Source organism: Leucopleurus acutus, assembly GCF_964270905.1.
Source record: "Leucopleurus acutus genome assembly, chromosome: 8".
Taxonomy (NCBI): Eukaryota; Metazoa; Chordata; class Mammalia; order Artiodactyla; family Delphinidae; genus Leucopleurus; species Leucopleurus acutus.
This window is the reverse complement of record NC_139151.1, coordinates 54,202,602-54,227,194: the sequence shown is the minus strand read 5'-3', so window position 1 is coordinate 54,227,194 and position 24,593 is coordinate 54,202,602. Positions and strand designations below refer to the sequence as shown.

The following is a 24,593-nucleotide window of genomic DNA, read 5'->3' as shown; positions in this document are numbered from 1 at the left end:
ATCCTGCCTTGTCACCCAATTCATCCTTCATGTCCCCTATGCTGAATGCTTGTGGGTCTGTATAAAGGAAGAGTGACCCATCCTCAGCTCTAGGGCCCTCTGCCTCCAGCTCAGGCTATGGATTCAAATCTGTGACCCAGTCTGTTTACTCACAGAGCTAGAGAAATTTCACCTGAGTCTCAGTTTCCTTATTTACAAATTGACATAGGGTGGTTTTATGAGGATGAAGTGCATAGAGGGCCAAGATAGCACTGCAGGTTGTAGGTACTCAAAATGTGTTCTAGTCACTTCTGTATCTCCGTGCCTAGAACAGTCCCAGCACATAGTGGGTGTTCATGACACTGAATTCATTGTTGAATGAATAAAAGAATTTTCCCTGGCATAAAAATCCACATATGCTTGTTTCTTGTGGTCAAAGTCAGAGAGGTTTTTCAGGTCTGTCAATAAGACGAAGTAAGGGTTAGCATGAGTTGGGCCCACAGACACCTGGAATTCCACTCTTCTGACATAAAGCCATGTCTATGAAGCCAGTTAGCTCCATAATGGCCTGCAGTCCCAGAAAAGTTCTTTCAAAGCTGTTTGGGCACTAAATCTTGCCAAAAGCCTACCTCAGCTTGCAACTTTAAAAGACTTCTACCTGAATTCATGTGATGATTCCTTGGTACCTTTACTGGGTTGAACAGTGTCAATCCAAAATTCATGGAACCTCAGAATGTGACCTTATTTGAAAACAGCGTCTTTGCAGATGTAATTCGTTAAAATGAGGTCATACTGGATTAGTGTGGAAGCTACTTCAATGACTGGTGTCCTTATAAGAAAACAGAGACAAAGACATACAGGAAGGGGATGAAAGAGGTAGAGATTGGATAAACAAAAGGTGATACATCCATACAACAGAATATTATTCAGCCATATAAGTGAATGAAATACTAATACATGCTACAACACGGATGAATCTCCAAAACATTATGCTAAGAGAAAAAAACTAGTGATAAGACTATAGATTACATGACTTTATTTATGTGAAATGTCTAGAATAGGAAAATCCAAAGACAGCATGTAGACTAGCGGTTGCCTGGGGTGGGGAGCAGTAATGGAAAGTGACTGCTAATGAGTATGGTATTTCTTTTTGGGTTGATGAAAATTTTCTAAAATTAGACTGGTGATGGTTGCACAACCCTGGGAAATACTAAACCCACTGAACTATATACTTTAAAAGGGTGAATTTCATGCTATGGGAAATACATCTCAGTAAATTTATAAACACACACACAGTTTGACAGTTCCTCAAAAAGTTAAACACAGAGTCACCATATGACCCAGCAATTCCACTTCTAGGTATATACTCAAGAGAAATGAAAACATACATCTACACCAAAACTTGTAAACAGATTTTCACAGCAGCATTACTTATAATAGCCAAAAGTAGAAACAATCCAAATGCATATAAGCTGATCGATAAAGAAAATGTGGCATAGTGTATAATGGAATATTCAGCAGTAAAAAGAATAAAGCACGGGACTTCCCTGGTGACGCAGTGGTTGAGAGTCCGCCTGCCGATGCAGGGGACACGGGTTCGTGCCGCGGTCCGGGAAGATCCCACATGCCGCGGAGCAGCTGGGCCCGTGAGCCATGGCTGCTGAGCCTGTGTGTCCGGAGCCTGTGCTCCGCGACGGGAGAGGCCGCAACAGTGAGAGGCCCGCGTACCGCAAAAAAAAAAAAAAAAGAATAAAGCACAAATACATGTTACAACATGTACAAACCTTGAAAGTACTGTGCTAAGTGAAAAGAAGCTAGATTCCATTTACATGAAATGTCTAGAAGTGGTAAATATATAGAGACAGAGAGTAGATTAGTGGTTGCTTACGGCTGGGGTGAGGATGGGGTATGGGAAGTGACTACTAATGGGTATAAGGTTTCTTTTCGGGGTCATAAAAATGTTCCCAAATTAGACTGTGATGGCGGTTGCACAGCCCTGTGAATATACTAAAAACATTGACTTGTACACTTTAATTGAGTGATATATGGTGTGTGAATTAAAACACACACACACACACACACACACACACACACACACACACATAAGCCCTTTGCAAAGCATGAAGTGTAAAGTATATGCAAGAGATTAACAGTCATCCAGTTAAATTCGTCTGCCCTTTAGTTTTTCTTTATTTCTTCTCCGAAGAGAAAACTGAACACTCAGTAAATACTGAGCCCTTACTAAACTCCCTTGAGTAAGAGACATTCTCCCCTTCCTACCTTCAGTTCCCTATAACTCCTCCAACCCCGCTGTTCAGGGTTTCACCCCATAATCATAGCAAGGCAGTGGGAAGTTCAGCTAAACAGAAGGCAAGCACTCATGGTTTGGGGTGAAAAGACTCAAGCAGGTTGAAATTCCACCTCACAGTGTGTGGACCTCATGCACAGGACAGGAGTCAGGAGCCCAGGGATCCATTTCCAGCTCTGCTGTTAACCAGCTGTGAGATCATGGACAGGTCTCTCTCTGAGCTTTAGCTGCTTACCTGTCAAGATGGGAGGATAATCCCTGGCCTGCTTGTCTATCTTACTGGGCTGTTGTAAAGGGCGAATGAGATAAGGATGTGAAAACAAATACATGCACTCATATAAATATTCACAGCATTTGTTGTTATTGCCTGGGTACCTTTTGAGGAAAGGAAAGAATGGTAAAGATAAAGGAGGCATTAGACAATACGTGGCTGGGCTGTTTTTGGTATGTGGCTGTAAGGTTGTTGTAATGATGTGTCTTGGGTCATTAGGAAGGTCAGTTACACACAGCGAGAAGAAAATGGACATTTCCAGACTTCTGGCCTGAGCTTCGATCTCCAAGTCTAGACGAAAGATAATGCCAGAAAATGCCTGAGTCAATTTGTTTTCTTTTCAGCAGGGTTTTATTTTTTCCTCTTCTTCCTGGCTTCTTTTTAGGGCCCTACAAAATCACTCCCCTTCCTTTCCACAATCACCCCTGGGAAGCCTTCCCAGCATAAAAACACTCCTCCCACCTTCTTGCAAAACTCTAGAACAGGAAAGCTCTGAAGGATTTCAGTAGAGGAGCCCAGCCCAGCCATCCACTAGCTAGTGATAACAGGAGCAGGAAAGGGGTGGTTGGCGGGAGCTTCTGGAAAAGGTGACTGGCCAAATAATGACTGGTTCCCTTATCTCAATGCCCTTTTAATCTTTATCCTTTCTCCCCCCCAAGCCCCACCCCAAGCCTCAGTGGGTCTCAGAACCCGTAAAATGATAGACCAAAGTTCATGCTGGCGCCCAGGCTGGATTCAAAGCCTGGCTCTACTAACTCCTGGCTCTGGTCTTGGACAGGTTACATAAACCTCTTTGATCCTCACTTGTTCAATAGGGAGAATACATACTTTGCAGGGCTGCTGCAAGGACTGGAGGTCATTTATACAAAGCATTTAGCACAGCACCCCACCATTCTTACTGCTCCTATTCCTAGAGTACACACGGAACCGGCTGAGACCCTGAAATTGGCCAAGAGGTATGGAATTTCTTTCCAAGTCACAACTATACCTTGTATAGATGTTATACGTGGATTAATAAGAACGACAGGGACAATCCTGCCTACAAGAATCACAGCTGCCATTTACTGAGCACCTACTACGTGTCTCTGGTCTACCCCGTGAGGTAGATATTATTATTACCTCCATTGGTTTTTCGTTTTGTTTTTCGGGGGGATGGAGAAACTGAAGCTCAGAGAAGTTAACAGTGGGCTCTGGGGTCACACATTTAGGAAGTGGCAGAGTCTAGATCTGAAAGAGATCTCATTGTCTTCAAAGCCAATTATTTTCACCCATGTAGAGAAAAGAGTTCCTACACAATCCCTATGAGGTGAATGGTATTAGCTTTATGGGAGGCAGAGTCAAATAACAGAATGAGGGTCTAGGTCCAGGTCTGCTGCCAACTGGTTGCGTGACCTTCGGTACGTCATTTCACCTTTCTGGGCCCTGTTTTCTTTATTTATAAAAGTGAGAACTTGGATCAGACCAGGGATACACGTCAAAGCCATCTTTGGGAAATTTACGAGAGCTGCTCCATGTAAGACCTAATGAGTTATATTTACACATTTAGATTCAGATCCACTGGCTTGGTTTTTAACAATCTCTGGTTCTTAATTCTGGGGCAGAGGTAGAAGGGCTGGGGTCAACTGAAAAATCAAGGGCAAAGCAAGTTCTGAAAGCCAAATGAAAGAACAAATTCTTCCCAAAATCTTTCTTGGTATCATCAAAATTCTAAATTGGAAACCATCCATGCTCTTCCTGGCCCTCCTTATCATTTGTCCACAGCCGACTCCAAAGGAACAGTGAGCAACAGAGAGAGCCTGACGTGGTTCAGAAACGTGGGAGTCCAGGTTCTAAAACTACTTTGCCACAGGGCCTTGGGCGAAACTTTTAATCTCTCTCTACATCTCCTCTCCCATGCTGTCAAATGCCAAAGAGAACACCCACCTTACAGGGTTCTTTTGAGGATTCAATGAGGTGAAATACGGGTAAATAGTAACTATTAAATACTAAGTAAGTGGTAGGTAGTTGACAATTGTTTTATTATATCATTTATTCCTAGAAGTAGAAAGGTGGTAAAATTCTGAGGGTTCTAACTGGGGAGAAGATGATTAATGAAAGAATTTTGAAACTAATGGTGTCGGATTTTATGGGATGAGTGGTCCCCTGGAGAAAGCTAATTGAAAAGCAAGAATCAGATGGGTGGAGAATTCTAAAAACAAAAACCTGCTGACAGATTGGCTGAGTGCAACATTGGATCAATAGAGCCAGGTCATTTTAACTCACAATCACAAGCCTAAAATTATTTAAAAAGGAATAATCCTCAGAATCCTCTGGCACACATCATTACTAGAGAATTTATTCACACATTTAGGATCAAACACAAAATGTCTTCACTCTATACAATACCTCACATAATATGGTAACTGGAGGGGAACCTAGGGTCCAATCATTATCACCACTGCCCTCCCTACTCACCCCCAAATCTCTCATTTACAGTTGGAGAAACCGTGGTCCAGAAAGGTGAGGCTACTTGTCCAAGGCCACACAGTGGATCAGATGTAAACCCTGAAATGAAAACTCAGATCTCTTAGTCCAGGGGTCCTTCTGCGGTACCAGTAGAAAGATGTATCAATGTGAATGAAGATATATTCTCTATAAAGGGGGGTGGGTAATCAAGCCAGGAGATCTGACCACCAGGACACTGGCCAGTGGGATTGCTATTTTGTCGTGAGTTTATAATGTTATTCATATTTGCATGGTAAGTAGACATTTGCTGGATCCAACTACTAAAGACTAGTATAAATAATTCCCCAAGTTCAAAAATATAAGTCTTCTAGTGTTTATAAAAAACTATAAAACAGAGGAAGAAAAAGGGGAGGCAGACAGGCAGTAACATGAGACCCTGTGAGACCTTTCAGGGACCAGGCCTCCCCACTCCCCTTCTGAGGAAGGATCTGGGAAAAAACACCATCTCTGAGATCCAAGGGCCAAGTCACAGCACCCTGACCTTGACGGATATGATCTCTTGGTCTACTTTAGCAGAAATCAATCCTGTGAAGGGGCACAGGGCAAAGAGAGTGAGTGGCTGCAGCTCGCAGGCATGTCACACAGTCTCTGGTCACACGTCCTTACATAACCTTCCTTTGCCCTGCGGCATCTCATTTCAGAGATGGGAAACTAAGGTCCACGGCAAATGCCATGCTTTCTATAAGGTCTCTGGTGAAAACTAATTATGCCTTCCTCTAAACCTTTTATCGTACTTCATTTTGCTTTTTATTTTATGCTGGGCATTCACAAATCTCTCATACTAAACAGATCGTGAGCTGTTAGAAGTCAGGACCTAGACCATCTGTTTCTCTGGTGGTGTTCAGCACAACGCTGTGTGTCTACTAAACGTCCAGATTAGAACAAGGTGCTCAATAAACACACCAGGGCAATACGTTTTGTCAGAATCTTTCCTCCTTGTGTCAGAAGAAGGAGTGAAGAGCTCCAGGATCTGAACGTAAGCTGCTGTTCAGGGTGGGAGGAACTGTTACCACTTAGCAAGGCTGTCTGAGTTGTGTGTGTTTCTGGTTTTGGACAGCTGGTCTATATTTAGCCACGCATGCATTGTCCAGTTCACGTCGGACAGGTCAGCTCTGTTCTTATCTCACCTGCCACACGGACAGCACACCTCAGTTGTGACAGACCTTACTCCTGCTCCTTTGAGAGGGGCTTCGGTTGACTGCGTGTCCCCCTCAAAGAGTCAATCCATAATTGGAATAAGCACTCTTGTTGTTAACTTAGGGTCATGAGTACTGACCGTGGGCACTCTGCTAAGCGCTTCAGGCCTGTCAAAAAGAGTGGATCTTGTCCTTGCTCTATGAGCTTATACTGCAGTTGAGAAGAGCAGATTTACACTTGGGGCAGCACTTCTCCCTTCCCCCAAGGAACTTTGGGGACTCATTAGTATTCCCATGGGAATCAATCCATCTAGTGGGCACCATAAGCTCACATGTCAATGATGCATCTGACCCTTGTGACCTTTCCACAAAAATATCGAAACTATATCACTGTATTTTTCAGCTAACCAACTTCATAAGAGGTAAGCTTCCCCTTCCCTTCACAGTGACTTTCACTAAGAGACAAGTGGCTACCAGCGTGAAACATAAGTGTCAGATATTCCAATGATGGGAGCTTATCAAGAATCATTACCAGTGGCAACAATCACAAGAACAATCCCTGAAACTGCTTTAGTCTGGATGGTGAGGCTGGGATTCTAAGAGCTCCAGCTTGCCTAGGGAATTATGAGATCCACAGCATTACCTGACCCAGAACTGTGGCTGTAGGAGAGACAGTGTGGTTAGGGGAAAGGAACGTGGATTCTGAAACCTGAATCTGAGTGTTTTGCAGTGGGACCTAGGAATGGTATCCGAATCTGTGCCCTAATTTGTAAAATTTTTACGAATTGCTACCTGCAGCGTTGTCCTGGAGAGTCAAGGAATGCCGTAGTGTCTGTATATCAGTGCTCCACAAAGGGAACGTCTCCCTTAGCACTCCATCCCTGGGGTAACCTGGTGTGTGAACTGCATCTGCAGACCTTCAGGGTTTGATTAGAGGCAGGACTGGTACCAGAGCATGCAGATGGATTCAGCTGGCCTTTGACGGGTGAGTAGAGGACTGCAGGCAGAGAGCCTGGCAGGACTCAGCTTCCAGTCGGCAGCTCCTTCTCAGCCACTGTCTCCGGTCCTGGGGTCACAACAATCTCCTGGCTTCACACCTGTAGCTTCCCTATTCATCTTCCAGCCTTGTGTCCTGATGCCTCAGCAACCCTAGGGTTTTTTTCACTGGGATCCAAAAGGGAGAGTTGTTTTTTAACATCCCTAGGACGGCCAGCACACTAAGACCATATGTACACGTATCTGAGTGGGCCTGCCAAGGCATATTATTATACTAGAACAGGAGCTGGCAAACTAAGGACCATAAGTCATATCTCGTCGACTGCCTGATTTTATAAATAAAGTTCTATCCCTATTCATGGGCATATTCTTTACGGTTGCTTCTATGTAAAGTTGAGTACTTGTGACAAAGAACGTTCAGGTGGTAAAGCCTAAAATATTGACTATCTGGCCCTTTAGAGAGAAAGTTTGCCAGCCCCCAGACTACAAGTTCTCCTTCTGGTTTGTACAATCGTGTCCTCTCTCAAAAATCTTAGTACCTAACTTAAGCTGCTCACTAAGGAGACAGAAGCGGGCTGAAACCAAGACCAGTGAATCCCAAACCTATGTTTTGGAATAATCAAGAAGAAGAATCACAGGAAAAGCCAGTGTGGAGAGCCCATGAATATTATTATAAGAAATCATATTCACTTTCATTTCGGCACACCTTGGGCACAAACAACATGCTAGTTTCTAGTCAGCATACAGCATCAAAAGGTTCAAGAGAATAATATGATCGACTTGCGTTGACAGGCTTGGGAAACCTTCTTGGCAAAGCCAGAGAAGGTCATCACAAGAGAGCAGAGACAGCAGTGAGTCTTTCTCAGGTCTTCATGCACATGCTGAAGACCCTAAACAGGTATCGTGACAGTGTGAGGCAAGGAACTACATCTAGAATTTCAGGGTATGGGTTAATAGTTATGAACATGGATTCTGCAGCCATACTGTCTGGGTTTGAATCCCAGGTCCTTTACTTAGTAGTTGTAAGAACTAGGGAAAGTTACTGAACCTCTCTGTGCCTCAGCTTTTTCATCTGTTAAATGGGAATAATGATAGGTATCTACCTCATAAGATTATATGAGTTAAGATCTGTGAAATGTTTTGAACACTGCCTCTACATGGTAAGCTCTACGTAAACATTATCTCTTACTGTGAGTAGTAGTATATTTAAAGAAACACCTTTGTTTTTTGAGCACCTCAATAACTTAAGTATAATGCATCTCAAATCAGGAAAGTCAGCAAGGCTTATTTGATAAACATATTAATCACACACAGTAAGAATGTTTCCAAGTTCAGGGAAAATAGAGATCGTGTTATTTAGGATGTTTCAGTTTTGGGGAGATAAGAATAGCACGGTACACACACTCAAAGGGCTGCCATGAAGATCACAGAGAAGGTGGCAACAATTTATTAGCCATACACCGGACAGATATTTAATGTGTGCTTATCATGTACCAAACGCCATGCTTTAAGTGGATTCTTATATAATCTTCATAATAATATTGTGAAGAAAGTCTTGTTTCTATTTTACTGATGCAGAAATTGAGGCTCAGAAAAGTAAACTGACTTGCCTCAGACCATGTTAAGACTGAACTCATCAGTGTTGTGGATTCATGTATTTATGATTCCAAGACCTATGCTCTTTGCTCTTTGTACTAGATTGACCCCCTGTACTAGATTGACTTTGTACTAGATTGACCCCCTGAACCGGTGTGTGTGTGTGTGCGTGTGTGCGTGTGTGTGTGTGTATATATATATATATACACATATATATATGTGTATATATATATATATATGTGTATATATATATATATATACACACGCACACACGCACACACGCACACACACATCATACAAGTGTAAGATGCAACCTGGGTTTCAATTCTAGCCTTGCCAGTTAGCTGTATGCTCTTGAGCAACTCAGCTCCCCTCTCTTGACCTCCAGACACTGTCATCTGAGGAGTTTGGAATAAAACACTCTCTAAGGGCCCTTCAAGATCTCATATTCTAGAATTTTCTCAGTTTATGAAATCTACTGCCTTCTCTGTCTTGGCTGGGTGTTTTGGCTGTTATGATTCACCAGCCATGAAGAATTCGTTCACTGACCTCATCCACACAAGAAGTGAGGCGGTGGGGAATAAAAGCAAACAATAAATAAATGATAGATATGTAAAATAAAGTTCATATCCTACCTCTTCAGACTAGTTAGAACATCATCCATTTTCAATTTTTCTTTGCTTTTTAAAAATTGTTCTTTTTCATTGTATACCACTATTTCAATATATGGAATTTTAGACTCTATGTCCTGTTAGTAAGGTTAGAATGTTTTTGAAGCTTCTTTTTTTCCCCCTCCTCAACAGTGAATTTCTCAAAACAACGTTTAGAAATAAGTTGTAGTTTTTTAAACTGTAATTTTATGGAACTATAACTATTTACAAAGTTATAAACAAACACTATAACTAAATCATTCATTTGAATCATCATTGGGCAGCCACTATGTGTCTCTACTAATGTGGTGACAGAAAGATAGAAGGGTCATGTTCTCATCCTCAGGTCTCTGACATATCTCCCCTCATTCCCAAACTTTGAGCTCTAGCCTCAGTGAACTACTTCCAGTTCCCTAAGCTTCTGGGAACTTGGAGAAAACAAGAGAAACCTGAACTATGAGGTGGTGGATGTGTTAATTAACCTGATGGTGGCCATCATTTTACAATGTTTGCATATATCAAATCATCATGAGGTCCACTTTAAATATATACAGTTTTGTCAATTATACTTCAATAAAGAGGTGGAAAAAATAAATATCTGGTGTATTTATTTCCATTTATGTGAGGAAAAAGAGAAAAGAGAAGAAAGAGAAGAAAGAAGAGAAACCTGAAGTAACTGAGAAAATCCTGTATTGATCAGTTTTAACCTAAGTTGATTAGAACTTTCATTTCTATCACTAGCCAGATAGGGGCTTGATATTGAAATTAAATTCAGAAATTGAAAAAAAATTTTCTTTTCTTTTCACACTTGAGGTTAACCTCAAATTGTTTTTAATCTGCTAGCTATATCTTGGCATAGAGCCAGGCACAGTTCAGTTAAAAGCAGCAAAACTTGGTGAAAACTGAGGGCCCTAGGACCTGGAACTATACACAGAGAAGGCAGGCAGTCACTGAGAAGGGTTGCAACGGGAGGACCTGACAGAGCTCCTGAGGTCACTGAGAGTGGGTGCGTGGCTTACGCTCTTCTCTGGCATGTGACCCTAGAACAGGACCTGGCAAAAACAGGTACTCAGTGTGCTGAATGAGTGAACACAGAAACGGAAACTGGGCATCACCCAGAAATGGGGGCAGCTGAGTCTGAAAGGAGGAGGAAGCTGTTGAGGGAAAGCAGAAGTGGAGTTTCTTCAGAAATTCAGGCAGACAGACCACTGGCCACCCGGAAGTCAGCCACTGGACGGTGGGGCTCCAGCCACTGGCTTAAGGATTTTGGTAGGACTGGGGTCTCTGAGAGGGACTAAATCAAAGCAGGATGGGGTCTAGTCCCAGGTGGGATTTGATACCACAGTCAGGTTAACAGGGAAATGACTCAAGGATAGGAAAAAGCAGGCAAAGTTCCAGGGCTGACCTTATCTCGCACACAAGATCAGGGTCAGAACTGAGCAAAAAGGGTGAAGAATCCCGGAGCCCTGACTCCATGCTGGCGTGCAGGGTGGGCCTCAACTTGAAGGTGAGTCCAAAGGCCTTTGCAGAGTTCAGAATCCTATGCAGAACTGTACATAACTGGATGTTTAATCATAATCAAGAGCTTCAGGGGTCCAAAGTGACCTTACCACAAAATTCAAAGTCCTGATTCTACCTTTAGCCAAAAACTAGTGTGACATTGGGCTTTGGAATCTGGTCTGGGACCAATTCAACAATAATTTATTACCCTCCTTCACTAGAGATAATTAGAAATACTCAAAGAACAAAAAAAGGGGGAGCATCTCGTGGGACGTCTGGGGAACCATCCAAAGCTTCTGGTGTTGAGGAGCTGGGAGGAGACGCTCTCATTTCTAACAGCCTGTGGGTTTGGCAGGTACCTTAGACTTTACGCTGGCTGGCTGGGACGGTGTGGGGGAGCGTCTGGTATACAAGGGAAAGGAGGAAGGAGGATCAAGGCTTAGAACGAAAAGAAGAGGGTCAGGTTTCTCCCTGTCGCCCTTTCCTCCTCCAGAGGGTCTGGACTTCGCTGCAGGTCAGGGCTGAAGCCTGTTCCAGGACAAGGGAAAAGTGTCTGTGGGGATTCTACAGAGTTCATGTCCCAACTCAAAGCCTACTCTCAGGGTGACGAGACCCAGCTGTAGACAAAAAAACAACAAATAAACCAAAGACTGAGGAGGAAGGTCTGATATTTCAGGGTTATTTAGAATACCAATTTTTTGTTTTTAAGGCATGAGGATTTCAGATCTGGCTGGAAACTGGTCTGGATGTTTATTTTCCCCACTGTCTCTGGAAAAAAAGGGTGGGTGATTCAGAGAGCAGCCTCCGCCTCTGGGCTGGGGCCCGGATCAGTCTCCACTCTGTTCTTCTTTCCTCCAGGGACCTGTGTAAGCCTGGGGAGAAGCTGCCTATCACCTCCCACATTTTCTCTAAGCTTCCAACAAGGGTCTCCCAGAGGAGTGAGAGATCTGACCCCAGTTAAAAAAAAAAAAACCCAGAAAACAAAAGGTAGGGGAGGGAACAAGGGAGGAAAAGTTCCTCCCAGGAATGAGAAGAGAGAAAGGGTCAGGTCTCCTAGAAAGGCCTCTCTCGTCCCCACTGTCCTCCACTCCCAGCTTCTCCCCGGCACTCCCACTCACTGTGTCAGGGTAGTGGGGGAAGGGACCAAGGTCACCAGAAGGTACCTGAGTGGACTGCCTGTCTCCACGACGGCCCTCCCTGCTGTGAGAAGTCCAGCTGGAATAAGGGGTCCTGACCTCTAAGGCACCAATCATTCTCTCTGGAGAGGAAGGAGCTGTTTGAAGACCCTGATAACATTCCTCCACTGGGGGCTGAAGATTTCCCCAAACGCATACCTGTGGGTATAGTTTCATCCTGGAAGGGAACCAGGACTTAAAATAATTCTGCTGTTGAGTTACTGAGGAAATTCACAGATTACTAGAAGTGTAAATATTCACAAAATATTTAAAGTAGGGGGCAGTCTCACCCACAATTTTAGTAGAGAAATGGTGGGGAACAGATAAAGAACAGTCGGTTGGAACTCTGGGAGGTCATCTTTCTATAGAGTTCGTCATGCAACTACTGTGAAATTCCTGCCAGGGAGTTCAAGAAGGAAAAAAGCTACAATAATAGACAGGATATGGAGGAGGCTCTGGCCTTAATTTCAAAATCTCCAAGAGTTGCAAACGGGGCTCTGGTGACCTAAACTCCCTGAGCTGTAGTTCACAGTAGTTTGTTGGCTACTCTGAGATGGATCACGTTATCTTGCTGATTTAGCCGTCCGAGATTAACGTTAATGTATAGACAGCACTTTACTTTCCAAATGTTTAGTTCTCAGTGATCAACTTCTTGCTTCTCCTCTTTGCTGGCTATTTTGTGATTTACATGCAGCCACAATAAACAGGTCTGTGAAAAGGGGTTCGGATAAGTGAGAAGGAGTTAGAGCATACAGCCCTAGGGTGGAGTTAAAAGCCTTGGATGCTAGATCCGGCAACACTGCTTTCTGGCAATGTCAGTGCCTTTCAACTTTAGCTTCCTTATTTGTGCAATAGGAATAGCGCTAGCAGCCTTGCCTAGCTTATCTTGTTTCTTTATATGCAAAGGAGACTGCGTAAGGGTTGTGTAGACTGTAAAGTTCTCTAAAAACACCAGGTACTTAAATCATATCCTGTTCATCTTGACCTCCCGATATAAAAATCATCATTTTCACCAAAAGTACGACATGGAAAGCAGCGAAACAAGCAGCTACTGTTCACATTGTGTGCCTATACATTTTCCCAGCTTCCTCCCAACCCCTCTGCAAGGGAGCATAATCTCCATTTTACAGATGATAACACCTCAAAGAGATAGAGTTACTTATTCAACATCCTAGAGCAAATAAACAGCAGCAGCTAGGGTGCCTTTCAGAGTGCACGTTAGAGTAAGGGGCTGTGCAGGTCCTGGACCAGCTACGGAATAGAGGGAGGAGGGAGGGGATGAGTGGGAAGGAGAAGCCCTCAGCTTGGAGGATTCAAAGGGGTGAGGGCTTCCCTAACAGTGGATGACTCCTGAGCCCATGAATCATTCATCCACACTCTGTGCTGGGAGCTGCTTCTTTTTATGTGTGGTACATCTGGTCAGGGACAGCTGCCCACGACAGGGCCACAAGTGTGAGGACTTGGACCCGCCTGCTCGTAAACACAGCTCAGAGCAGCTTTCTGCCCCCTGACGTGGGGGACTGAAGGCTGTTTTGATTCCCAGAGGAAGGCGGGGTTCTTACTGTTGCCTGTGCGTACATGTACACACCCCCACCCCCACCCCCAAACAAACAACAAGCAAACTCCATGTATGTGATATGAAATCTTGATATTCATTCTTAGAATTGCTTTTCCTTTCTGAGCATCGTGCCCGGTTTCCTTTTGGAAAGAGTTCTCTATCAGGAGGCTGTTTCTTCCACCCTTGTGTCGATATTCAAACTCAGCGTCACTCCTGGTCTGGTCTTGATCCTAGACAGGCTTTATCCTAGGCATTTTTGGCTGGAATACGTGAGGAATTGGAGAGTGGCAGCAGAAAGAAGAAGCCGGGGGTAGCAAGAAGGATTAAAAAAAGACTCCATCTGCTATGGAACCGCTTCCAGCTAAAAGTGAAAAACACAAGTTTTTTTTTTACGGGTCCCATCACAACTCTTTTAAAAAAAGAAAGGAAAGAAGGAGTATCTGCTTGAAGGAAGCTCCCCACGGGAAGAAATTTCTACAGGACCAAAAGCAAGCAGGGGTATGGACTGCACAGCTCCAGGAGACACCTCTACATAGAATACGGTGTGAATATTCCTTTGGGAAATATGAAACTTGAGGGGCTGCCAGTGGTCTAAGGTCTGCGTTGATGAACCCATAGAGAAGCAGAATTACTGAGTGAAAAGAGGATTTCCTCTCTATTTGAAGAAAGGAAACTAAGACCTCAATCAAGTGACTTGTTCACATCACAACACATCAGAGTTGTGATGTGAGTTCAGGCTTCCTCGTCCCCAGCCTACAGACTCACCAATACAGCCTAATGGCTGGATTAAAGCTCTAGAAGTTACTAAATTCTTGGAATATTCGAGCCCAAGGATTTCAGCAATATGGGTTGGTGAGGAGGGAAAACTGAGCCAGCTGTAGGACTCTGGTGGAAGGGGTCAAGGAGTGCTTCCAATTTAATACATGGTGTCCACAGGGGCAAAACTATCGGGGCTTGGTTCTGGCAGATTTTCATATTCCAGGAGGTCCAGGACAAAGAGACAGCATATTATACTGCACAGTCAGACCTGGGTTAGACTAGAATCCTGGCTCCATCATTTTCTAGCTGTGACCTTGAGTCAAAATTGTTGCTACCTCAGAGGATGACTATGAATTTTTAGTGAGAATTTATGTAAAGTCCTTATTTTACATAGAGTAGATGCTCAATACACAGCTCCTATAATTTCCTTTTGTGGCCACTGAAGGTTAGATATCAGTACAGGATGCCCCTCACATAAGGCAGGTGCTGATGCTAACACCCAGGTGTTTGGATTGTTCTCAACAAGCCTTAGAAAAAGGAGAGCAGCAGTTGTATTTAGGAAGAATCTCAGGCAGATGAGAGTTGGATAGCCCATCTGAACCCAGCCAAGGCTGGGTTCAGAGAAGAGTTTTAGTCCTGGAGTGCTAGGCAGGGAAGAAACACTCAGTTTCTTTATTTGAGAAAAACAGAAACAGTTGATAAAAGTGATTAAATGAAATAAAGTACTTAAGCAAAAGTAGGTAGTCAAATGTTAACTTCCTTCCTGCTTTCCCTCAGATCCTGATTCTCAGTGAAAAGAAACACTGACTTGGGTGATTAATCTCTCATTCCTTACCTGAGGGTTTTATAGATATAATATGTATACTTTCAAGACAGCTTCTAAATTACAACATAACCTAATATGTGGCTGAATCTTTTTACATACCAGATTCTCCTATGAGAGGGCAGAAAAGGCCATTTGTCTTCATCAGAAAGATCTCACAAAAAATCCTAAACCTCTATCAGAGACAAATAATACCCTTGCTCTGGTAATTAAACTACTAGACAGCTAATAAAATAATCCCTTAAAAAAGAAGTTAAAAGTTAAAGGGAATATACTGTTTAATAGACAAAGCTGTTGAAAAATACTGACTTGATTATTTGTCACCCCCTTAATACTTCCCCTCCTTTTCTTCCCTCACTGAGACGGTGGTGCGTGGGCTGGTGCTTCCATCCTTGGTGATGCCTCTGTTACAGAATTTCCCTGTGACTGTCTGGTTATGTCTGTCCCCTCCACTAGGCTATGATGTCTGAGGGCTGGAACTCTATGGTTCATCTTTATAGTTTGTAGCCTCAGTGATTATGACAGGGACTCTCACAGAATGAGTGCTCCATGAAGATTTGATGAATGAATGAGTAAATGAACAATGTATGAATGAATAAATATTCCCACCAAAGAAAGCAAGCCCAGATGATGTAGTTCTACATATTTGAATTTGAATTATACTTAAATTCTATATAGTAAAAGTAGGGATTCAGAAAATAACTATTTTTTAAATATGTGATTTTTAAAAAAGATATTTGCACCAAGAGTAATTTTTGCTACATCTCAAGGATATGTTTTTCTTGGTAGGGACACCTCTAATCCCACAAGGGAATAGTTCTTAAAAGCAATTTGCTTTCTGGTTCCTCCTCCACCCCATTATATCTATTTCCTAAAAAGCTGACGTATTCCTTGGACTTATTTCTCACATTTATGAAAGTTTTGAGACTAGGGGGTCTATGGGTTCTTTCTCCCACTTTTAAAAAATTCCTTTCTTATTTTATTCTTTTTTTCTGCATGAGTATTTTATTTCTTTATCAGGAATAAAATAAAATGAAAAACAAAAACAAAATCCATAAAGCCTAAAATAACAAAGATTTGGGGGGAAAAACAAAAAAGTCCACACAGGAAGCAAAAATTATACCAAAGAACTTAAGAGTAAAATGGGGGCTCATAATCCTTCCTCAAGGAAGATCACATAATTCCTAGGGCAGGACATCTAGTCCAGGCACAATCAGCTACATAATTTGCAGAGCTCAGTACAAACTGAAAATGCAGGGCTCCATGATCAAAAATTAAGAACTTCAACACAAATAAGTGGAAAGGTATCTTGTGTTCATGGATTTGAAGAATTTACATTGTTAAAATGTCCATACTATCCAAAACCATCTATACATTCAGTGCAATTCCTATCAAGATTCCAATGGCATTTTTACAGAAATAGGAAAAAAAATCCTAAAATTCATATGAAACCGCAAAAGATGCCAAATAGCCAAAGCAATCTGAAGAAAGAAGAACAAAGTTGGAAGCATCACACTCCCTGATGTCAAAGTATATTACAAAGCTATAGTAATCAAAACAGTATGGTACTGGCAGAAAAACAGACACATAGACCAAAGGAACAGAATAGAGAGCCCCAATATATGGTCATTATTTGACAAGGGAGCCAAAAATACTCAAAGGAGAAAAGTCTTTTCAATAAACTGTGTTGGGGGACTTCCCTGATGTTCCAGTGGGTAGGACTCCACACTCCCAGTGCAGGGGGCCTGAGTTCAATCCCTGGTTGGGGAACTAGATCCTGCATGCATGCCACAACTAAGAGCCCCCATGCTGCAACTAAGAAGTCCACATGCTGCAACTAAAAGATCCCGCATGCCACAACTATGACCCAGTGGAGCCTAAATAAATAAATTTAAAAAGTGATGTTGGGAAAACTGGATATTCACATGCAAAACAATGGAATTAAAACCCTACCTTGGTACAACCACTATGGAGAACAGTATGGAGGTTCTTTAAAACTAAAAAAAGAACTACCATACAACTCAGCAATCCCATTACTGGGCATATACCCTGAGAAGACCGTAATTCAAAAAGAGTCATGTACCACAATGTTCACTGCAGCTCTATTTACAATAGCCAGGACATGGAAGCAACTGAAGTGTCCATCAACAGATGAATGGATAAAGAAGATGTGGCACATATATACGATGGAATATTACTCAGCCATAAAAAGAAACAAAATTGAGTTATTTGTAGTGAGGTGGATGGACCTAGAGTCTGTCATACAGAGTGAAGTAAGTCAGAAAGAGAAAAGCAAATACCGTATGCTAACACATACATATGGAATCTAAAGAAAAAAAAGGTTATGAAGAACCTAGGGGCAGGACAGGAATAAAGACGCAGATGTAGAGAATGGACTTGAGGACACAGGGAGGGGGAAAGGTAAGCTGGGACAAAGTGAGAGAGTGGCATGGACTTATATATACTACCAAAATAGATAGCTAGTGGGAAGCAGCCACATAGCACAGGGAGATCAGCTTGGTGCTTTGTGACCACCTAGAGGGGTGGGATAGGGAGGGTGGGAGGGAGACGCAAGAGGGAGGGGATATGGGGATATATGTATATGTATAGCTGCTTCACTTTGTTATAAAGCAGAAACTAACACACCATCATAAAGCAATTATACTCTAATAAAGATGTTAAAATAACAAACAAACAAACAAACAAAAACCCTATCTTAGGACTTCCCTGGTGGTGCAGTGGTTAAAAATCTGCCTGCTGATGCAGGGAACATGGGCTCGAGCCCTGGCCAGGAAGATTCCACATGCTGCGGAGCTACTAAGCCTGCATGCCGCAACTACTGAGCCTGCGCTCTAGAGCCTGCAAGCCACAACTACTGAGCCTGCATGCTACAACTACTGAAGCCTGTGAGCCTAGAGCCCATGTTCCACAACAAGAGAAGCCACCACAATGAGAAGCCTGTGCACCGCAACAAAGAGTAGCCCCCACTCACCGCAACTAGAGAAAGCCTGCATGCAACAACAAAGACCCAATGCAGCCCAAAATAAATAAAACAAAACAAACAAAAAAACCCTATTTTACACAATGCATAAAAATTAACTTGAAATGCATAAAAGATGTAAGACCTGAAACCATAAAAATCCTAAAAGAAAACACAGAGGAAAAGTTCTTTGACACTGGTCTTGGCAACGATTTTTTGTATATAACACCAAAAGCACAAGCAAGAAAGGCAAAAGTAAATAAGTGGGACTACATTAAACTAAAAAGCTTCTGCACAGCAAAAGAAACAATCAATAAAATGAAAAGGCAGCCTAAGGAATGGGAGAAAATATTTGCAAACTTCATGTGTGATAAGGGATTAATATCAAAAATATATAAGGAACTCATATAACTCAATAGCAAAAACTCAAATAACCTGATTAAAAAATGGGCAAAGAACCTGAACAGACCTTTTTCCAAAGAAGATATTCAAATGGCAAACAGCTACCTGAAAAGGTGCTCAACATCACTAATCATCAGGGAAATGTAAATCAAATCAAAACCACAATGAGATATCACTTCACACCTGTTAAATGGCTATTGTCAAAAAGATATGAGGTAAGTGTGAGCAAAGATGTGGAGAAAAGGGAACCCTTGTGCACTGTAGGTAGGAATATAAATTGGTACAGCCACTATGCAAAACAGTATGGAGTTTATTCAAAAAATTAAAAATAGAACTACCATATGACCCAGCACTGCCACTTCTGGATATATCACTGAAGGAATTGAATGTACTATCTGGAAGAGATATCTGCTCCCTCATGTTCATTTCAGCATTACTTACAGTAGGCATGACATGGAAACAACCTAAAGGTCCACTGAAGAATGAATGGATAAAGAAAATGTGACTATATATTTAAAAAATCACATTATATATATATATATATATATACACACACACACACACACACACACATATATATATAGTGTGTGTGTGTGTGTGTGTGTGTGTGTGTGTGTGTGTGTGTATATATATATATATATATAATTCAGCCATAAAATGAAGGTAATCTTACCATTTGTGACAACATGGATGAACCTTCAGGCCATTACGCTAAGTGAAATAAGTCAGACAGAGAAGGACAAAAACTGTATAGTCTCACTTATATGCAGAATCTAAACTAACCAGACTCATAGAAACAGAGAATAGATTGGTGGTTTTCAGGGGCAAGGGTGGGGCAGGGGAAATGGGTAAGGATCAAAGGGTACAAACTTCCAGTTATAAAATGAATAAATCCTAGGGATGTGATATATAGCATGGTGACTATAGTTAACAATACTGTAACAAATGTATACTTGAAAGTTGCTAAGAGAGCAGATCTTAAAAGTGCTCACTACACATGCACTCCGCCACACGTACATCTTGTTTATTCATTAATGGACATTTGGGTTGTGCCCACATTTTGGTTATTATGAATAGCGTTTCTATGAACATTCGTCTATAAATTTTTGTGTGAACATATTTTCATTTCTCTTGAGTATATGCCTAGGAGTGGAATTGCTGGATCATAGGTTTAAGGTTTTAAAAAACTGACACACTGTGTTCTCCAGTAGCTGTACCATTTTACTTTCCCACCAGCAATGTATGAGGTGGAATGTACGAGCAATGTATGTTTCTCCACATTCTTGCCAACAGTTATCATTGTCCATATATTGATTGCAGCCATCCTAGTGGGTGTGAAGTGCTAGTGGTATTGCTTTGCATCTTCCTAATGATTGATGATGTTCAACATCTTTCCATGGGCTTACTGGTCATTTGTACATCTTCTCTGGAGAAATGTCTATTCAGATCCTTTGCCGAATTTTAAATGAGGTCATTTGTCTTTTTCTTGTTGTTATTGAGTTGTAAGAATTCTTGTTATATTCTAGATACTAGACCTTCATCAGATATGATTTGGAAATAATTCCTCCCATTCTATAGGAGGAATCTCTTAACACTATTGATTCCTCAGCCCTAAGCCAGATCTACTGAATTAGTACCTGTAGGTTAGATAAAAGTTTTTAGGGTGATTCTGATGAGGCACCAGGTTTGTGGACAAATAATCCAGACCAGAGCTTCTCAAACTTTAACGTGCATACAAATCACCTAGGGTTCTTAATAAAATGTGGATTCTGAGGGAAATAGAAAAATTCACTAGAATACCACAGTAATAATGGTTATAAACACGATCCACTGATAAATGCTAAAATTAGTGCGCAAAAGTTTAAGGAGAAATTGGATATTTGCATATGATTAAAGTATTTCCTCCAAACTATTTATTAATTACAAAAGCAAAGATAGTAGTTTTACAGTGGAGGAACTTGGCAGATACTACCTTAATCAAGTGATCAAGGTTAACATGACCAGTAATAAGACGTATTGACACCATGTGCCCCCTGATACAACAGGCAGAAGAAGGCACATCACCTCTGTGGTAGTCTCCCCAAAACTTCAATCTAATCATGAGAAAACACCAAATGGAGGGACATTCTACAAAATACCTAACCAGTACTTTTTTTTTTTTTTTTTTTTTGCAGTACGCAGGCCTCTCACTGTTGCGGCCTCTCCCGCTGCGGAGCACAGGCTCCGGACACGCAGGCTCAGTGGCCATGGCTCACGGGCCCAGCCACTCCGTGGCACGTGGGATCCTCCCTGTCCAGGGCACGAACCCGTGTCCCCTGCATCGGCAGGCGGACTCTCAATCACTGCGCCACCAGGGAAGCCCCCTAACCAGTACTCTTTAGAAGCGTCAAGGTCAAACAAGACAAGACAGACTGAGGAACTGTCATCACAGATTGGAGGAGCCCTGGAGACAGAACCACCAAATCTAATGTGCTATCCTGGATTGAATCCTGAACAGAATAAAGACACTGGTGAAAAACAGGTGAAATCCCAATACACTGCAGTGAATAGTACTGTACCAATCAATGTTAACTGCTCAGTTTTGACCACTATACCTGGTTAAGCAAGATGTTAACATCAGGGAAAGCTGAATGAAAGACATATGGGAACTTGCTGTACAATTTTTGCAACTCTTCTGTAATTGTAACATTATTTCAGAATAAGAAGTTTTAAAGATATGCAGATTCTGATTCTGTAAGTCTGGGTGGAAGTCTTCTGCATTTTTAACAAGTTCCCAGGAGAGGCTGACGCTGCTGGTCTACAAACCCCACTCTGAGCGGCAAGAATCTAAACCAGCGGTTCTCAAACTTAACTGTGCATCAGATCACCTGGCAGGCTGATCAAAACACAGATTGCTGGGCTCCACGCCCAGAGTTTCTGATTCAGTAAGTCTGGAGTGGGGCCCAAGAATTTGCATTTCTAACAGATTCCCAGATGAGGACGATGTTGCTGATGAGCTAGGAATGGTTTTTGTTTTAAAGGGCTGTAAAAAATTTAGAAAACAGGTATATGAACCAAGGAATGGTTTTTGTTTTAAAGGGCTGTAAAAAATTTAGAAAACAGGTATATGAATGAAGGCTGTATGAGGCCTTCATTTATGTACAGAAAACGGATGCTGAGCCCCAGACCCTTGCTACTTAGAATGAAGTTTTCAGAAGACACTAATGCCTAGGTCCCACCCCTGAGGTTCTTGGTTAACTGATTTGATACGGGTCCTTGGCATCAGCGTTTAAAAAATGTTCTTCTACTTCTGATATGTAAATAACCAGGCTCAGGAAACTACTAATTTAGGGTCTCCATCTGCCTCAAGAAAACCCTACTCCTCAATCATCCCAGGGTTGAGGATGAGCCCCAACAAATGTCAAAGAGCGTTTCTGCAATTTAAAACTTTTATTTTGAAAAGTTGAGCTATCCGTTTTTTTTTTTTTTTTTTTTTCCGGCACGCGGGCCTCTCCCGTTGCGGAGCACAGGCTCCAGACAAACAGGCTCAGCGGCCACGGCTCACGGGCCCAGCCGCTCCGCGGCATGTGGGATCTTCCCAGACCGGGGCACGAACCCGTGTCCCCTGCATTGGCAGGCGGACTCTCAACCACTGCGCCACCAGGGAAGCCCTATCCGTTTTTTTTGAAGGTTAACAAAACCCAACACAAATCAGAATTTCCCCCTCTTGATGGTCCCTTCCCAAGTAAGTATAATGAACACTGGATTATACATCAATAATCATCACAAGGGGTCCCAAACCTCCCCCTGCCAAAAAAAAGTGGCAAGGATAACTGTGCAGGATGGTCTGAAATAGATGGCAGGAACGGACAGAGATGCATCAGAGAAGGGATAAAGGTGTGAGTTGCCCATGGGATGGCTGACAGTTAACAGGGCTCAAAGAGCTAGAGAGCTGAGGGAAGGGGAGAAAGGTGCAGACCTGCGAAATGTGGTGGCATGGAGGTACTTGAAGAAACACCATCAAGTACCTCGAGCTTCATCATAACCCCAACATATCTGTTTCCCACTTGAGCATATGTAGTGCTAGGAGGCCCTCTATATTTGGCTACCCCTTCACACTCTTACCCTTTGCCTACTACTCCTCTGCCACAGAGGAAAGCCTTTAGCTACAGGTTGTTCTCCTGGTTCAAGGAATATGAGGGCCATCATCCTAGCCCCAACTGCCCAGCCCCTCCCAGGAAGTGCCTGGCCCCTTCTGAGAAAGATCCGTGTTTGTTCCCATACCTGTGCTCTCCTCAGCCTGATTGAAGCCACAGATCTGGCAGATGCTCTGGACCCACTTATTCATGTCCTCCTCCGTCTCGGCCACCAGGTAAAAGGTGCGCTCGCTGGTCTTGATGTCAAACACAAAACTGTCCTGCAGCTCCTTCTTGTTGAAGGTCAGGCCTGCATCCACCTGCTCGCAGAAGTTCAGGTTGATGATGCGCAGGGGCTTCTTGGAGTGATCATTCTTGTAGTATTCCAGAACATCTGGGTCACCGCTCATCCGCCCACTCCGCAGGATAAACCAGCGTTTCTTCCAGGCCTGAACAGGAAGGAGTAAGAAGAGGGTGGAAAGTCATTAGTTACTTCAAAGCTTTTCACAGGTCCTCAGATGTCACCAGGTTAAGGGTGGGGACTGTTGCACCTGCAGGCTGAGCACGGCCTCTATCTCCGTTTCTTATTTCCCCAGAGTTTCAAAAATGAAGGATGACTAGAATGCGTGTTAGTGCAGCGTTTCACTATGCAAACAGGGTCTTATCACTATGAGATGAGATGTGGCATTCCCACTTTTTAGGTCAGGAAATCTGATGAGGACTAAAACACTTTAGAGCAATTATTCCATTAAGCTAGAATACAGACTCAGATGCACCTTTTAGTCAGGGTGGGACTTGCAAAACTGTAACATCTCAGTTTATGGATGGGGTCCCCCAATAAGACATGGTGAGTTGAAGCAACAATGTCACACACAGCAAGTAGCAGAGAAACAAGTTTCCTAACTTTCAGTACACTGTGCTTTTTACCAAATCAAGATGCCTTGGAAAAATCACATAGAAACCCTTCTAAAACTTCTCTGAAGCACATAACTTCAGGATTTCCCCATCTCATTCACTGCTATATCCCTAGTACTTAGAGCCCTGCACACACTAAGTACTCAATATACATTACTGAATGAATAAACTCCTTACATCCTGTCATACTATAGAATTTAACACTAGATTACATATCCCCTTATGTTGTCTTCTACATTCCATCTCTTCAAGGAGACTGAGTAATCTGTGAGCAGACACCACACAAAGTGGTAAAAAGACATCACATAGAAAACAGAGCCTTGGGTTGAGTCTATGCTTTACCACTGACTTAATGTGTGATTTTTAGATAAAGTTATTTACTTCTTTGGATCCTGCTTCATCTATAGCATGAGAGTCAACATCACCACTGCCTGTCCTACCTACCTTATAGGGTTTATACTATGCAAACACACACAAAGCACTATGTATACAACCCTAAAAGCACTGCAAATGCCAAGGATCAGACTGTCATCACAATTCGTTACATCCTACTGGGACCTTCACTCCGTTAATCCTGCCACCTGGCACTCTCACCTTCTATCCCTGTCCTCACTTCCTTCCCTACCTAACTTGCTCCTGTGATCCATCATTATCATCATTCCCTTGCTTTTTTTCTCCATTTCTCTCCTTTATCTGGGAAACCACAACCCCTGGCTAAGTCTAATGCTCATTCTACTCTGCCTGTTCCCATTCAGCTGTATGTCGTTGGAGAAAATCATACAACTACGTTGGCTGCTCTCACTTTAAATTCAAGTGAGCCCTTATGCTGCCTGACAGTCCTATTACATTTACCTGATCCATGATTTTCTCTTGCTCTTTGGCAACAGTCTTTGAACTTCTCTCTCTTTATTTTTTAATTTTATTT

General features: G+C 42.5%; 1 protein-coding gene across 1 annotated transcript in view; it reads right to left on the bottom strand.

Moving 5' to 3' along the window:
• GAB2 (GRB2 associated binding protein 2) overlaps nucleotides 1-24,593 on the bottom strand; it is a gene marked incomplete at both ends in the record, with an annotated part of 171,576 nt that overhangs the window by 26,356 nt on the left and 120,627 nt on the right. The window contains one exon of the mRNA XM_082844525.1: nucleotides 22,902-23,202. Within this exon, the coding sequence (XP_082700651.1) occupies nucleotides 22,902-23,202 (301 nt within the window). The remainder of the gene's footprint in view (nucleotides 1-22,901; nucleotides 23,203-24,593) is intronic.